At 32.0% G+C, this 17,500-nt stretch overlaps 1 protein-coding gene across 5 annotated transcripts in view; it reads left to right on the top strand.

Moving 5' to 3' along the window:
• The window catches only part of LOC122807829 (inter-alpha-trypsin inhibitor heavy chain H3-like), a 1,807,468-nt gene that overhangs the window by 1,588,438 nt on the left and 201,530 nt on the right, over positions 1-17,500 (top strand). For all 5 annotated transcript variants that reach the window (XM_044078927.1, XM_044078926.1, XM_044078925.1 and 2 more), the window contains one exon: positions 3,817-4,021. In XM_044078927.1, coding sequence (XP_043934862.1) covers positions 3,817-4,021 — 205 coding nt within the window. The remainder of the gene's footprint in view (positions 1-3,816; positions 4,022-17,500) is intronic.

Here is a 17,500-nt window from a genome sequence, read left to right as displayed (position 1 = left end):
ACACACACACACACACACACACACACACACATACACACATACACATGCACACTCACACACACAAAACACACACACACACATATACACATGCACACGCACACACACACACACACACACACACACACACACACACACACACACACACACACACAGGCATACACACTTTTATGCAGCCTTATTCGTGTTCCTACATGCACTCACACATTCTTACACACGCAGACATACACACACATTAACATAGACATCCTTCCCCCAAATATTCACTGAATGTGCCTGCTCAGTGAGTATGACCACCATGATTTTACAGTGTCCATTTTTTCTTCCCAGAATAACATTTTATTCAGCTCATTAATTCTCTGAATCCTTCAGCTGAACAAATTGGAAGCTGCAGATATTTCTGCAGGACATAAATTTGTTAATTAGCATTAACCACTCTGATGGTTTGTCACATTAGCATGTGACTTTGCCTGCAAAAACCTTTCTTTGTACTGAGGCCCTGCAAGGGTAGACCGCAGTTATAATGTAGTCTCTGAGTTCAAAAAGATTAGCTGAATGTGGAAACTTTCGGAGCTTAGGCTTCAGCTTCATGCTAAACCTTTCCGAATCCCAATGTTGGTCTTTCATGATTTCTGCTTACTTAACCATGTATATCTAAACAACAAACTTTAGGCAGACAAGCTCTGGTTCCATTTTAAGAATGAATGTCAAAATGTCAAAACAGTGTAAGAAACTTCTCTGTGAGGAAGATTTTCAGTCCATATATTTCTAGTTAATCACTGTATATAATCAGATCAGACAATGGTAGTAGAAGTAGCGAACGTAAACTCGTCAAGTCAAAAAGTAATAACAGAAAATATATAATTCTACAGCATTACTAAGTATTCGAAAGTAATCCAAGCAAGGCAGGCAGTCTGTTTCCAGTCGAAAATCCTTTATTAAGTGCACAGACAAGCGATCCAAGTAAAACAAAATTAGAGTAATAATTTCCTCACAAGCTTTCTAAATATATATATACTTTTTATCAGGCATGGGAGTGGTTTATTGTGCTGTAAAACAAAGTGTTATTGGTACACATGTTAAATTCACATCCCTTCCCCATCAGTGTGACATTCGAGCTGGTCCTGCCCTACCGAGCAGCTGTCATAATAATATATTGCCCTAATGTACTTTAATGGTACATCTTATTTAACCAAATTATTAAGTAGATTATTAAGTCTGTGATTTTATACAAGGCAATATACTACATGGCTAGAAATATATCAACCTTAGTTAATTTTGCGATCAAACATTATATATATATATATATATATATATATATATATATATATATATATATATATATATAAATATATATATATACATATACATTTTGCATGTAAAAATCACTTTCTATTTTCATAACCTATTGTTAACAAAGATCGCTTTTGTCCTTCTAGACTTCTTCAGGTCTGTGTACAAGAACCCTAAAAACCTATATAATTGTATGATTAGTTAGTATTGTTATTACCATCATTTTGAATAAAGTGGAAAAAAAAGTGGAAAAACAAAACAAAAAATATATATATATATATATATATATATATATATATATATATATATATATATATGTGTGTATGTATGATGATGGAAACAAAATATACACTTAAATTTCAAATGATTTAAAATGGTATTTAAAACCAATTTGTAGAAAAAAATAAAATACAATTAGTCATGTAAACAATGTGGCAATTTTCTAAGTTCCAGTGCACTTTTAATTGAACAGTAATAGTTTAGTCCAGGCTTTCTAAAAGAGTTCAGCTTTAGAAATCCGCTCTGGATGTAAAAATAATGCACTAGCCAAACACCTTTCTCTTTATAAAAGACACACAGGTTTTAAGTTCCAGATCCTGGATCGCATAGACATGGGTGATCTTGAAGGAGACATCCCGAATATTCTGGAGAAACATGAACTCATGTGGCAATTAAAGCTGAACTCTTTTAGGAAGCCTGGACTAAACTATTACTGTTCAATTAAAAGTGCACTGGAACTTAGAAAATTGCCACATTGTTTACATGACTAATTGTATTTTATTTTATTTTTTTCTACAAATTGGTTTTAAATACCATTTTAAATCATTTGAAATTTAAGTGTATATTTTGTTTCCATTATCATACATATATATTTTTTTCCACTTTTTTTCCCACTTTATTCAAAATGATGGTAATAACAATACTAACTAGTTATACAATTATATAGGTTTTTAGGGTTCTTGTACACAGACCTGAAGAAGTCTAGAAGGACGAAAGCGATCTTTGTTAACAATAGGTTATGAAAATATAAACTGATTTTTACATGCAAAATGCATATGTATATATTTATATATAATTTTTGATCGCAAAATGAACTAAGGTTGATATATTTCCAGCCATATGTAGTATATTGTCTTGTATAAAATCACAGACTTAATAATCTACTTAATAATTTGGTTAAATAAGATGTACCATTAAAGTACATTAGGGCTATATATTATTATGACAGCTACTAGGTAAGTCAGGACCAGCTCGAATGTCACACTGATGGGGGAAGAGATGTGAATTTAACATGTGTACCAATAACACTTTGTTTTACAGCACAATAAACCACTCCCATGCCTGATAAAAAGTATATATATATTTAGAAAGCTTGTGAGGAAATTATTACTCTATTTTTGTTTTACTTGGCTCACTTGTCTGTGTACTTAATAAAGGATTTTTGACTGGAAACAGACTGCCTGCCTTGCTTGGATTACTTTCGAATACTTAGTAATGCTGTAGAATTATATATTTTCTGTTATTACTTTTTGACTTGACGAGTTTACGTTCGCTACTTCTACTACTATTGTCTGATCTGATTAATATACAGTGATTAACTAGAAATATATGGACTGAAAATCTTCCACACAGAGAAGTTTCTTACACTGTTTTGTTTTTAGACCCACTACACTTTAGTGGGTTGTTTTGAAACTTCGGGGATACCACGGAGATTACTTGTTTAATGTCAAAATGTCAGAGACAACTGTCAAAAATGTGTTTCATTCCTGCCAAGGTATCAACTCTTCAGTGTTGTCTAGAGCTCCAGAAAAGCACATTACTGACTAATTTAGAACAGAGAGACACCATGGTGTCAGAAAGATTTTGATAAATATATTTCCAAATTCAAATAGATCAAAATCGATTTAATGAAAGTAAACTCAAATGGATAACTTGCTGCTGTCAAAAGGGGGCCAGAGTATTATGCAAGTTCACCTCTTACATCACTGAACTTAAATGTATTAAGCATGAAGTTAATCAGCCTCTGAGAAAAGGATATTATTATTTTGGCAAATAAAGCGACTCTCTCTGTTTCTCTTTTTTGGGCATCCCAGAAAATCAATGTTAGTTTGCAGAACTTCTGACTTACTACACTACAAGTAGCACTTTGACAAACAGATGTTTGTAAGATCATATTTCAACAACTCTACGTAGAGCCATAAAAATACTGTAGAATTTTATATTTTACTTAAACTATGCTTCAACCAAGGCAAAATAAGTAATAAGCTAGTTCTGACTAATGTTATCTTGGCACATGAATTGATAGAAAAACAATAATTGATTTAATTTTATGTAATATGATTATTTGTTTGGTAGAAATATTTCCTTTCATTGAAGACCCTAGAACATTATCTGGTCAAGTACTCAGAATTACACAGTGAGCATGTAAAACAGAAGAAAAAAACAAGCTTTCAAGGATCAGACAGGTAAACAAATGTTACCATGTGCTATCTAATATGGTTATTTTTCCCTTTCTCTTCATCTTAGGAGTTACAGTTAATGGACAGATTATTGGGAATAAGAAGGCGGCTGGCAAGGCTGAGACTTCCAATACTTATTTCGGAAAGTTTGGAATTATACATAAGCCACTGGGCATGAAGATTGAGGTCACTCCTGAAGTAATCGCAGTCCACAGTGGAGAAACTAAGACTGTGTTCTCTTGGATGGACACTGCATCCTTACAGCATGAAAGGTATGCTGCGATGTTGGAGACTTGATGAAAACATCATGTTTTTTTTAAACTCCTTTATTGAATTATCACATGTGACAAAGGCACATTTACATTTATATAAAAGTAATCCAACTACATTAACCAGTTAAAATTAATATCGTCACCAACTGATTCACAAAACATTTGCTTTATTTGTGCATTTGCTTGACTTTGCTCATTACAGCAGTTATCTAGGCAAAGTACATTTTAACTAGAAAGAAGGATACAAAAATACCCTCACAAATCACATAAAATATACTTAAATACTTTTAAACTATCCCCTTTTCCTTTTACACATTGCTGTTTATGCCACGGCCAAAGCCACTGCATGTTTATAAGATACTTCTCCCAGGGCTGGACTTTGGTGAACTGGTGCCCTAGGTACCACACCAGCTTGTGCCCCCATCCTAGTCTATCTGTACCATCCAGATTACTGGAAAAGTGCCCCTGCTAGAATGGCGCCCTAGGTGGCTGCCTAGTTGGCCTATGCCTAAGGCTGGCTATGACTTCTCCACATCTAGCTGTCCTCATACATTGTAACATAACTCCATTTCATTCTAATTTATTTAAAACATCCCCGATGATACCAAAAACAAATTGCTTCTTTTATCACATGCTTTGACAGCTGGCACTTTAATCATTCTATCCACTATTTCACAACACCCTGTACTTTATTTCAAAGAATAAAATATGCAACAGAGTTTCTTAATTTTGACATATATTATACTTCCCTTCTTTTTGTGCTTTTATTTAATTACATTTTTAATGGGATTTATTTGTAACTTACTTTTTAGCAAAGTCGTTACATTCTTTCCAATAAAGCTTGTCTTTTATTTTCTCCCAGTAAATTCCAATTGTGAAACCCATAAAATTTATCCAGGACGTCCATATACCTTCATCACATTTAAATAATGTTCTTTTTTCATTTAAAAGAAATGCTTTGCTTCAGTTAAAATTAAATCTTTCCAGACTATTTTTATTTCTTTTACCCTAAACTTTCCAGCATTTCAATATACATTTGTTTAAGTAGTTGTAACATCACTTATCTTATTTTGTGTTATCAAATTAGCTACACAATGCATATGTAAGGGTGCATGATACATTACCATGTTTATTAGTACCCTCCTTCATAAACAATATATTATCAATATCCAATCTGTTGTCTCAAAACAAGTAACCAGTCAACAACTGCATTTCATTTTCAGGGGTACTTTATTTATGGCAGTATAATTTTCTGTATTCAATAAAAATGAGGTTGTAAGGTCTACATTTTCTTTTTTTTCCTCAGTTATTATTGAAAATTTTAACAACAAAATATTAATATATGAGAATAGAAATATTATAAAGCAAATATACAGATCTAAAAGAACAATGATTAAAATCTAAAAACTATCTACAATGGTGTCTACTATAAAACAAAGCTTTTTATACAGAAAAAGAAATGTGATAAGAACATTTGTTCGTTAATTATTAAAGTCTGTTTATCAAGCAGTTCTTTGAATTTCAGACATATATTATATGACGAGGTGATTCTAGATGTTCTTTTCTTGATCATGATAAGTTTAAAATGACAAACGTCAGTTGCCAGGTGTACAAATTCCTTCATAGTAGGAGTTGTCTCATTCTTCCAGTTCTTGGGGGTGACTTTTCTTGCTAATGTCAAGATACTCCATAAAAGAGGGTATTTTATTTTCGTGACACAAGTGGGAATAGGTGTATTAAATAAAATAAGAAACAAGGTCAGCATAAATTTATCATTAAATCAGACTGCAAGAGAGAATTCATACTATCCAAACATGTTTTAAGATTTATACAATTGTAAACCATATGAGCCGCGGTGGTGCAGCGGTAGCGTTGTTTCCTCACAGCAAGAGGTTCTCCCGTTCAGTTCTCGGCTGGAGTGTGGGGAGTGCCTTCTGTGTGGAGTCTGCATGTCCTCCCCGCGGTTGGGTGGGCGTTCGAAAGATATGCGTAAATGGGCGTGTCTTCGCTGAGGGTTGAAAGTCGAGCTGGCACCTCGGCGTTCATGAAAATCTACTGCCAATCATTAGCAGACCGGAGTGCCACTGTGGCGAACCCTAACCGGGAAAAGCCAAAAGACAACAACAACATGCTGCCAGTCAGCTTTAATATTTAGCTTACATCCCCTGCATCCTATGTCTTTATTATACATCAATTCATCTTTATGTGGTGTAATAAAGGCTCTATGTAAGAACTTCCAAAAGAATATCCTTCATTGTGATGTTTTACGAAAGCGCTGACCAGTTGTTATTAAAACAGTGTTTTTACTGCCTTGGGGATCACTGTTTTTATCCTGATCTGTTGTTACATTGGTGGGAAGTATATGAGCCTATCTTAATGTATGCAAAGTTTTCATACAGAAGTTTTATTAATTGTAAGAAATTGTTTGAATTCCTCCAGTACTAATATTAAGTACTCCCAATTAACTGAATCAAATGCACTATTGATATGCAGACTAACCAAAGTTAGCTATTTTTGAATTATTAGTATAATCAATTACTGATAGTATTTTCTTCATATTACCATGTTCCTGTTCATTATAAACCCAGTCTGATCACTGTTTATCAACACTGGAAGAAACTGTTTCAGTCTAGAGACATAGATTTAATATGTTATAGTCTACATTTAGTATTGACATCAGTCTCTGTGAAGAACATTGTGCTGAGTCCTTGTCAGGTTTTAAAATTGGGGATACGTCTTCTTGAAGGAGATCTGGAAGTATTTCTATAATGTGATACACTTCCTCATATTTTCATTTTTGTCTCCCATTCTTTATTACTTTTTACTCCCAGTTTTTATTTCCAAAATATCAATTTATTTTCACTGAAACTATATTGCCTTTCCCTTATATATTCTGTAGATCTCTTACTTTCATGTATACTCAGGACAGCCTCTTTTTCCAGAGATACTTCATAAAAATGAATCATATATTGTGCAGCCTTACTGCTTTTTAATGATTAAAATAATATTATCTATTTCACTGAAAACTGAGGGGGATCTTGATCTTAGGAGCAATCTGTTTTCTGCTTCTCTTTTTTATTTTTGCAATCACTGCATTTCCAACCAGTACAAACAGTAAAAGGACTCTCAAAATATCCTTGATTTATGCCATTCTCCCCCCCAATGCAGCTGAACTTCAGCTGTCACCAGCTCCTCTCCTCATTCCCTGGGTCTATTGGACCCTCTCTAGCCTCCCCTGGGTTCAACCTGACTCATGTATGGAGCCACTGAAGAGATCAGGGATGCTGATGCACCATCATACATGTTGAGGAGTGTGTCCTAACACCATTGCACCATGTGGCAATCTTATGAGCTTTATTGTTGTTATGTAAGCGAGATGGATGCACCCTTCCACATATGAGTAACCTCCTGATAAAGCAGTGTAACCCTTGCATTGCCCAACTCACCAGGCTCTTAATGTTATAATTGCAGCAAGCCTAGAATGTTTCCCTCCCTCAGTAAGGTAAGCCTTCTTCAGTCACTAACTCCCATCCTTGCTTCCTCCATCTGATCACTCCAGAGCCAGCATTACTACTCAAACACAGGCCATTTGAGGAGCAGTAAGGTCCACTTTATACCATTCTTCAGGCATATGCTCTTCCCTTTTCTACCATATGCCCTGGGGATAATCCCTCTATGTCTCTGTCAGACTCCTATTGATATCAATAGTTTCCCCAAAAACTTAACTTTTTTAAAAAGCTTAAGTAACTGCTCATGTCATACATTATGAGATGCTGTTTTTAATGTCTGTAACTGTTTTCCTGTTGCATATTTGGCCTATAATGTTACTAATTATCTCATTAAAATTACTATTTCCCTAATATTTTTCTCGTTAGCATTTGTAAAAATGCCATTTTCTTGTACATATTGTATTACTTGCCTTATTCTAAATTATGTCACTTATCAGTAACTTATAGCAGAAACATAGGCAGGACAGAGTGAGGAGGCCTGATGGACAGACTTATTTTTTTTTTTATTTTAACTCCTCCAATGTCCTCTATAGGACAGTATAGCATGTGGGCATCAGGATTCCGTGCTCCAACTTAGAGAGAAGAGGATCAGCAGATCACCAGATTACAGAAGGAACCTTTTTTTTTTCCTAACTCACTCGTGGGGATGTAGGGCTGTAGAACCTAATGCATCTACTTACAGAAGTGAGGAATGCCAGGGATTTTTTTTTTTTTTGCTTTTTGCAACTTAGGTTAGTGTTGAGCGGAACCAGATTGGGATCAGTATCTGGTGCTAAATGAGCTACATATGGCTTTGACTTAATGACTTATATTCACACCTAGAAAAGCTGTTGGTCTGTAATGTGTTATATCTTAGGTCTTCCTTTTTTTTTTCAGCCAGTTTAAATGGGTAATTATTGGACCATTTGTTACTCCTCTTAAATCTACAAATTGCTGTTCTGTAATATGACTTATACCACTCGTAATGTAAATCATCTCATGTTGGAACACATGGACCATTTTTTACATAACTTAATGTTTTCTTTAGTTCTTCTTTTATCTTCTTTTAAATCTATCTATTATTTTCTACTTGTATCACTTTACTGCTCCAATATACTTAATTCCTGGTTTCCTTCCCTTTATATAATTTTTCTAGAAAATTGATTGTAGTCTCCCATGTGTCTATTATTCCTGTTTTAATTTTAGCCATTTATTTTTTTCTGTTCTATATATCCTTTATCCCTCTCTTCTTTAAGAAGGACGATACCTCTTCATTATTTCCTTTCAGTTCATTCCTCAGGACTTTCATTTTTTTATATATATTGGCATATATTTATCATTTTATAGTAAATGATATTATTGTCTTCTAAATCTTTATTTATCCCCTTACATTACTTCTCTGTATTCTTTATATCTTTCTCCCATTTTTTAGAAATAATTTACATTTTTTTATCATTTTTCTGATGTATAATGTCTCATTTTGTTCTTGTTTCAAAAATGGCACATTTATTTGATCTTCTCAGGGTTTTCATGCATTCAGACAGCTTCTAATTTATTCATTCAAATTGTACAAAAACATACTCTTCCTTTTTAAGTTCAATTCTGGCAAAAAAGGAAAAAGCAGGAAGAAGACGTAAAATATTGTCTTGTGATCAGGAAATGTTGTTTCGTTTATGCTTTCTGTCAAGCCATGTGATTCTTCTATAAAACATATTCATTTTTATTGCACTTCTCTTGTTTGTGGCACTTTTTAAATTGCCTACAGCATCCTGAAGGGTGCTAATATCTGTATCCATATTTATCTGTTGCTCTCCTTCAGGGGAATGACTGTTAATGTCATCTACCTCAATCCTACCCACATCTTCTTTGTTTATCTGAAAATAAGGTGCACGTTTTTTTTTCTGAGAGTCAGTAGTGTGTAAATAATACCTACTCTTATGCACTGTTCTTCATTTATTAAGTCTGAACCTAAAGCACTTCCACTTTCTTACCAGTATAGTCTATACCAATTTTATCTTACTGTTTTTGACAAACATTAATGTCCTTCTAGAACATTTGTGTCAGAATAAATTTGAATGAATTTTATCTGTTTTATGATAAAGTCTACATTTAGATGAAAACACTTATCTATGTGCATGTAGCTATGAATAAATTATTTTGTTAATTTAATCCAGAGTAGTCATTTGTTGTTCTGCTACTTGTGTTTTTGGATTTTCCTGATTACATTTTTCAGAAGTTTTGCAATATCACACATTTTCCAGAACAGTTTTACATCTAAACTCTACAAACTGTCCTCACCAGTATTCAAAAATGTTCCTGTGTCCATGTCTTACAAATGCACATCCTGTAGACATTTTTTTTTTGCATTTTGGACAAACAGGTTTATATTTAGGTTTTGTGTGACATCTTTAACTGCAGTGTTTAGAGCACTGATTTGGAGAAATGTTTTAACATGTTACTTCTTTTATCACAAAAAATGCTGTTTTGCAGAGCAAGTACTTCTATTTTGGTTTACACAGACAATACTTGACACATGATGTAAGTGAATTCTAACAGTGTTTAAATGCACAAAGTCGTTACTTTAACTTACCTTTTTTTACTTTTACTTTTTTTAAGTAAAGCTTGTACAGATGCCTGTAGCTTCTATTTTTCACAGTTCATGCTATCTTATAACATTTCTTTAATAATTACTTAGCATTCTCTTTTGCTATTGTTTCAGTCCTAGACAAAAAAAAACATTTTCTGAAAAGATCTTTTGAAAATTAAAAATCACATGGAGGCATTTTATTCTTGAGGTTTTCATAAAAATGTAAAATGTCCAATGTGCCTAAGCTTTCAAGTAAACATCCAAATTTTAAACAGAATACTGAAGAATAGCTCAGTCCCTCAGTGAAAGACAGTCCTGGTTCCCTGCATGTTGATAATTAATAATTATTGAATATGAATTAGCTAAACTCTTTATAGTCAATAAACTCTAAATTATTGAATCCTTTGTGTTTTTTTATCTGTAAATATATCCAGCTTTCTACAAATAATAATAAGGCATTAATAATTTTGCTCTAAATAGTATTGGTCAAAAAAATCACTGGCTACATAGCACCATATTGTAAAATCACTGGCTGCATAGTATCATATTGTAAAATCACTGGCTGCATAGTACCATATTGTAAAATCACTGGCTACATAGCACCATATTGTAAAATCACTGGCTACATAGTACCATATTATAAAATCACTGGCTGCATAGTACCATATTGTAAAATCACTGGCTACATAGTACCATATTGTAAAATCACTGGCTACATAGTACCATATTGTAAAATCACTGGCTGCATAGTACCATATTGTAAAATCACTGGCTGCATAGTACCATATTGTAAAATCACTGGCTGCATAGCACCATATTGTAAAATCACTGGCTGCATAGTACCATATTATAAAATCACTGGCTGCATAGCACCATATTGTAAAATCACTGGCTGCATAGCACCATATTGTAAAATCACTGGCTGCATAGTACCATATTGTAAAATCACTGGCTACATAGTACCATATTGTAAAATCACTGGCTACATAGCACCATATTGTAAAATCACTGGCTGCATAGTACCATATTGTAAAATCACTGGCTACATAGTACCATATTGTAAAATCACTGGCTGCATAGCACCATATTGTAATATAATTCCTCTGTCCTTTTTTCTATACTGTTTCAGTATTTGTAGTAATTACTACCACATATCAGTTCTCCCTGACAACATTTTGCTGAAGCGCTTATATCTTTGAGTGTAGCAGTTCCCAGCATGATCCCTCCATGCCAGGGCACCCAGATGATCCAGAACCAGCTGGCTGCTCCTCAGAACTCATTACACACCTTTTGAGTTCCTGTGCAGTACAGCAGCAGTAGTAACAAGCACTTCTTGTGTGACCTGCTGCACAATCTTGGCCATGATTCAGGCAGGCAAGCACTGCCGCCTCTGCAAATATATTAGTCTCCCCAGGACTAATTGTCATCTCAGTGTTAACAGACACCTCCTCTTCTGGAGACTCTCCTCCGTCAAAACTTCCAGAACCTGATTTAACATTAAAGAAAGAGTACATTTACCTTTAAATGTATTTCTAAGCAATAAATGCAATTTTTTTCTATGAAAAGAATCATGAAAAGAAATAATGAAATTCACAAGCTCATAAAATATTCTTTACAATATATAAAAAAATACTGAACCACTAATGAAGAAATAAGAAATTATCACCCCCCAAAAAAAAATTTATGCCATAAACAAAAAAAAAAAATATGTAACATAGCAGTGTTTTTCCAGTGTTAATTGTTCAGACAACCACATACTATCCATTCCAAAGCATCCAAACACAAAAGAATGGTTTGCTAAATTTGTCTTTCTGCACTCATGGTAAATTTGCATAAAGCCCATATTAAGTCATATCAGTTGTCATGCCTGGAAGAGCCTCCTTTGAAATGTTAGAATGAACTACATCCCTAAAACTTTAAAGACATCTTCTCTGCAAAAATGCATGAGATAAGGAATTCTCCTCATTATAGCTAAGCTGTAAATTATGGGAAACTTGCAAATGCGGACTTTCTAAGAAATGATGCCACTCAGGAAAGTTTTTAAATCTACCCTGTTATTGATGTAGAAACTGCCTCCATAAGACATGGATGCCAAGAAATTCATCTCAAGGAAATTGTGCAACAGTTTCACTTATTTAATTATGTCGACTGCTTTCTAGATTGGAAATAAAATTGAAAGTATCAATGAGTCTCATTTATTTCCCACACATTTTTATTTTTTTCTGAAAAATATCTATTATAATTTTGAAAAAAAGATTACACAATAAACTTTAAAACCTAATACAATGCAAAATTATGATTAATCATATTTAAAAAAAAATAATGTGTTACCTATTTACAATATGTACAATAAGCCTGAGAACAAGAAGGTAATGAATGTAACAAGACAATCCTAACTACAGTCCAAATAATTAATAGATGAAGATGTTGATTCAATAAGCGCCAAAACCTTCAATCAATGATTTTTCTTTAATTTGTTTGGATAAATTATTTTCTTTTTTACTTTGATATCTTTAATTGCAACTTCCTTTAGAAGAGTAAGAAAGTCTTCAAATTTCAATTCTGAAGAAAATTTCCAGTTCCTTTTAATAGTTTTTCTGATCACAGCATGTATAGTCCAAGTTAAATAAAAAAATATTTCTTTTGTTTATCTATACATAGAACATTAAATAAAGCCATTTCTTTTTTAAAAAATAAATACATCATTCCATAATGCTTTGAAGAAATCTTGTATTTTTACCCAGAAATTCTGAATCATGTAGCAATCAAAAAACACATGTGACCAATTAGCCTTAATTTGTTTATTACATCTCCAACAGTCATACAAATTTTCCTTTGTCATTTTAGCAACCCTTGCATGAGTTATAAATGACCTAAATAAATATTCCAAGTAAATATACTCCAATAAAGGGTCCTAGATATATTTTTAACAGAGGAAAGAAGTTGATTTTTTATTTTAGTCAGTGAAATCTATACAATATTCTTTAGTAAAAAAGTTCCAAAATTCTTATCTAAATTTGAATAATCCTTGGCTAACATTAGATATATTTTCAAAATTTAATTATTAAATTCTCAGTGTTTATAAGTAACTCCAAATAGTGTCAGTATCCATTCAGGAATTTCAACTAGAGTTAGATGAAAAAAAGAAAATTTAATTTGAAATGAAATTAAAATTAGTTGTAAATAATTGAATTCATTCATATTTATATTAAATTCTAAATAGTTTACATAGATTTATAATTAACCCCTTACAAAAATTGGTATCCACAATAAAAATGTTTATTATTCCAAGAGTTAAAAATATAAGCAGGTAGCTTATGTATAAAATACTTAGTTAATGAAAAGGGAATTAGAGATTCAAACCGGAATTTATAATTTGGGTTACTCAGTATTATTGTTTTAAAACGTTTTAAAATTGAGTTTAAGTAAGTTGAATTACATGGGGAATTTGTAGAAAGCTGGATATATTTACAGATAAAAAAACACAAAGGATTCAATAATTTAGAGTTTATTGAATCTAAAGAGTTTAGCTTATTCATATTCAATAATTGCAAATGTAAAATTTTCCAATTATATATATATAACTTATGTCTAACTAATTTAGAATCATTTTTATGGCTGCCGATTGTGCATAAGTTTCTACATTAGGAAAGTTCAACCCCCCATTTTGCCAAGGCCTGAAGTGATATTTTATATTTAATATAGCTTTATTTGGCTACCATAAAAGTTTGTAAGTAGTATATTCATTGTTTTTATTTGTTTCTTCTTTGGTGGCAATATAAGAGATAGTGTTATATATAACAGTTTTACAAATAAAATAATTTTAATAATTTGTAACCTGGCTTAAATGAAATATATATTTTATTTCAAGAATTAATGAGATGTGTTATAGAAATGATTACTTTTTCATAGTTATCATTTATGTTTTTGTAGCATTACAAATGTGAATAACTAAGCATAATATATTATTATATATAGATTTTTCACCTAGAGATGATATGTTTCGATTTAGAAATATTAAAGTGTAAATTTGACATTTTTGGAAATTTGTCTGTTTAATTTAGTTGTTCTAGTGTTTCTGGGGTATTTTTAATTGTTCAAAGAATATTGTTGGCAAACAACATTAATTTGGAGTTATAATCTTTATTAAATTCTAGACCAAAGATTTTGGCATTTGAATTAATAAGGATTGTGAATATTTCAGTAGCTAAATCAAATAATAAGGGGGAGAGAGGCAACGTTGTTTAGTTCCTTTAGTGATATCTATAAAATTAGAAGTATATGAACCTAACTATATATATATATATATATATATATATATATATATATATATATATATATATATATATCCTTGAAGACCAAATCCCAGCAAAAAGTAAATGCAAGTAAACCAAAAACCCAGGTAGGAGGAAGCCAAAACGTACGTACTGCAGATCTTCGCACTATCAAAAAATATGTCTCTACGTATTCCTAAGAAGGAAACGCCAAATGCTGATAATCTTATGGAATTGTAGTGCAAATACTCACAGAACCACGCACTAAATCAACGAAAAAACAATTCTGCTGTACCAAGAAACAAATGTTCAAAGTTGTTCTAGTCTTGCAATCGAAGTAATGTTCAAAAAACCATTCGGTCAAGTAGTAAATCCACAGTTTATTGTAAGCGCTTTCACGACATGTAACTGCCGCTTCATCAGACAAACAGTAAAAAACTGAGAGCAGGAAGTTTAAATACAGGATATCCTGCTCTTCAGCCAATGACAATGACTTTAGGAGGCGTGTTTCCTGCTATCATTAAATCACATATTAACTAAAAGTGACACCACCACTATAATTCATTGCAACAGGCCTACAAAATCATAAAGTCTTTTCATAAAAACATTGCAGAATCAACGACACCTACTATCGCTTTCGTAGATTTGCTTTGCTTGGTGGAGTTAGGAGGTGTTCTTTTACAGTTTTGTGAGATAATATTCCATTATGTTTATTTAGCTTTCTTATCTCATCTTTATTCTGTCCAAATCTGTCTCCCTATTTTTATATGTTCCTTTAATTTTAATTGTATATCTAATCATTTTTTGTGTTCCGTTCTTTTAATTTATATTTGTAACAGGAAACTGCTCTTCCATATATATCTGCTTTAAATGAGTCCTATGTCATAATTTGATTTGATTCAGGAGTTTCATTAAATAATAAAAAGTTGCCTATCTCTCCTAATAGCTATGTTTTATATACTTTCATTTTAGTGATATATGATAGAATTCTATTAATAAAAGTTAGATTTTTAAAATGTAGTTCTATGTTTAAAATTAATACATTATGATCTGAGAAAGGGCACTGTATTATATTAAAGTTAATTATTTTGGATGTAATATTTTGAGAAATTAATAACTTGTCAATTCTCATTTGATTACCATAATTAAAAGAGTAATGGGTTAAATTTAAAGAATTTTTATCTTTGAAATTAAATATGCCTTTAATATTGAAAGCATCTTTCCATTCATTGAGATATTTTTCTATAGGAAGTAATTTGAATTTTCTACTTGAATTGGATTTAGTATAATCTAATATGCATTTAAAATCCCCACCTAAAATTAAATTACCTTTGTAGTTATTTATTATAAAATTCATATGCTCTTTTTCTAATTTAACTCCCATTCCAGGAAACCAATCTAAATTTACCAAAGTTCAGGTCCTTTCACAGTATTTTATAATAATGAATGTAAATAAACATTTTTTTTCTTCATGTTTAAGCATAATTGTAGGTATTCGCATCTTTTCTTTACACACTATAGCTACGCCTCTTTTTTGGATTTAAAGGAAGGGTGAGATAAAGTTATATACTTATTAAAGTTACAAAACTGAGTTCCTGTTTCTTGTGAAAAATTAATTTCTTGAGAAGTAAAACATGTGGTTTATAAAGTTCTAAATATTTTGTAAACTCAGCCTCTTTTTAGGCTTATTTAGACAATTAATATTTAATGATAAGTTTATTTTCATATTCTAGAAAAATGTGATTGATTAAAATTAAGTGTAATCTTGTAATTAATATGTTTATATAAATGGAGGTCTCAGACTGCCAAAGTGGTGCAGTGGTTAGCATTGTCACCTCACAGCAAGAGCTTCTCCCATTCGATTCTCAGCTGGAGTGCCTTCTGTGTGGAATCAGCATGTCCTCCCCACAGTCGAGTGATGTATAAAGACATGCAGGTAGGTGTGTGCATGAATGGGTGTGTCTTCTCTGAAGGTTGGGCATCGGGCTGGCAATTCGGCACCGTACAAATCCACTGCCAATCATTAGCAGACTGGAGCTCTGCTGTGGCGACCCCTAATCAGGAAAAGCCAAAAGACACAATAATGTATAAATGGAGGTCTTGGGCAAAAGAAAAAAAAAAGCAAACACATTAACAAAAAAACATATTTCCATAAAATGCTACCCATCAAATAATTATTACTAGCCATTTTCTGAGAAATCTATTTCTCAAGACTAACTCTCTCCTAACACACAACTTGACAAAAAAAATCATAAAAACATAATGGGAGAGCTCTGCAGTAATATATAATTTTTGGGGGGAATTTTAATAAAATTTAATTTGTATGTAAAATTAACTCTGAAGAAAAAAGCAAGAAAAAAACAGAAAAACAAAAAAACTGGTAATTATATATACATTTATGAACTAATAATATTCTTATCCTCTTCTCCTAGAATCTTATAGTCCATCTCAAATGTCAGCAGTATATTTATTTAATTTCTACAGTATATGTGTTTTTCTGTTTGCTAAGTATGTTAGAAACACAGCATAAATGTATCATTTTCTGTATAAAATATAATAAAAAGTAAGTAATCATCAATTAAGCCTTCAGTTTAGAAAATATCACTAAATTTCTCTCTACAGATGTGTGATTTATATAGTTGTTATACCTCTTGTACTCATAAGTACTTATAACTGTTTTTACTGAAGCTGCTGCTGAAATCAGTACAAGGTGTTATAGCAAATGTCAAAAAAAATTGATAAGAAGTTTGAATGATACAGTTCCTAATCATAGAAAGACATTTTTTAGTTCCTGTTATATATGCAAAAATATCCAAACAAGATTACCATTCTGGGCATTTGCTTCACATAAACCCTGATAGCTGTTAGTCTAGTGTATATACTATAAATCTATGAGCTTCAATCGTATCAGGTAGGTAATATCTCTGAATTAATATTTCATTAAGATTTGGTATCTGCTAGGTATAGCACCTCTACAATTGGATTGAAGTATCATCAGTAGAATCAGCAAAATGTTTCCATGACATATAAGATCAAGTTATGCAATATTACAGGCTGCTCTGTCTCCCTGTCTGATACTCCATGGTGTAATGTCAGCCCTAAAAGCAGAGCCAGAAAGATTTAAATAGAA

The sequence above is a fragment of the Protopterus annectens genome, chromosome 7.part1 (genome assembly GCF_019279795.1).
Source record: "Protopterus annectens isolate FY-2018-M chromosome 7.part1, PAN1.0, whole genome shotgun sequence".
NCBI lineage: Eukaryota > Metazoa > Chordata > Ceratodontiformes > Protopteridae > Protopterus > Protopterus annectens.
Note: the sequence above shows the minus strand (reverse complement) of the source record. Positions and strands in the feature narration are given on the sequence as shown.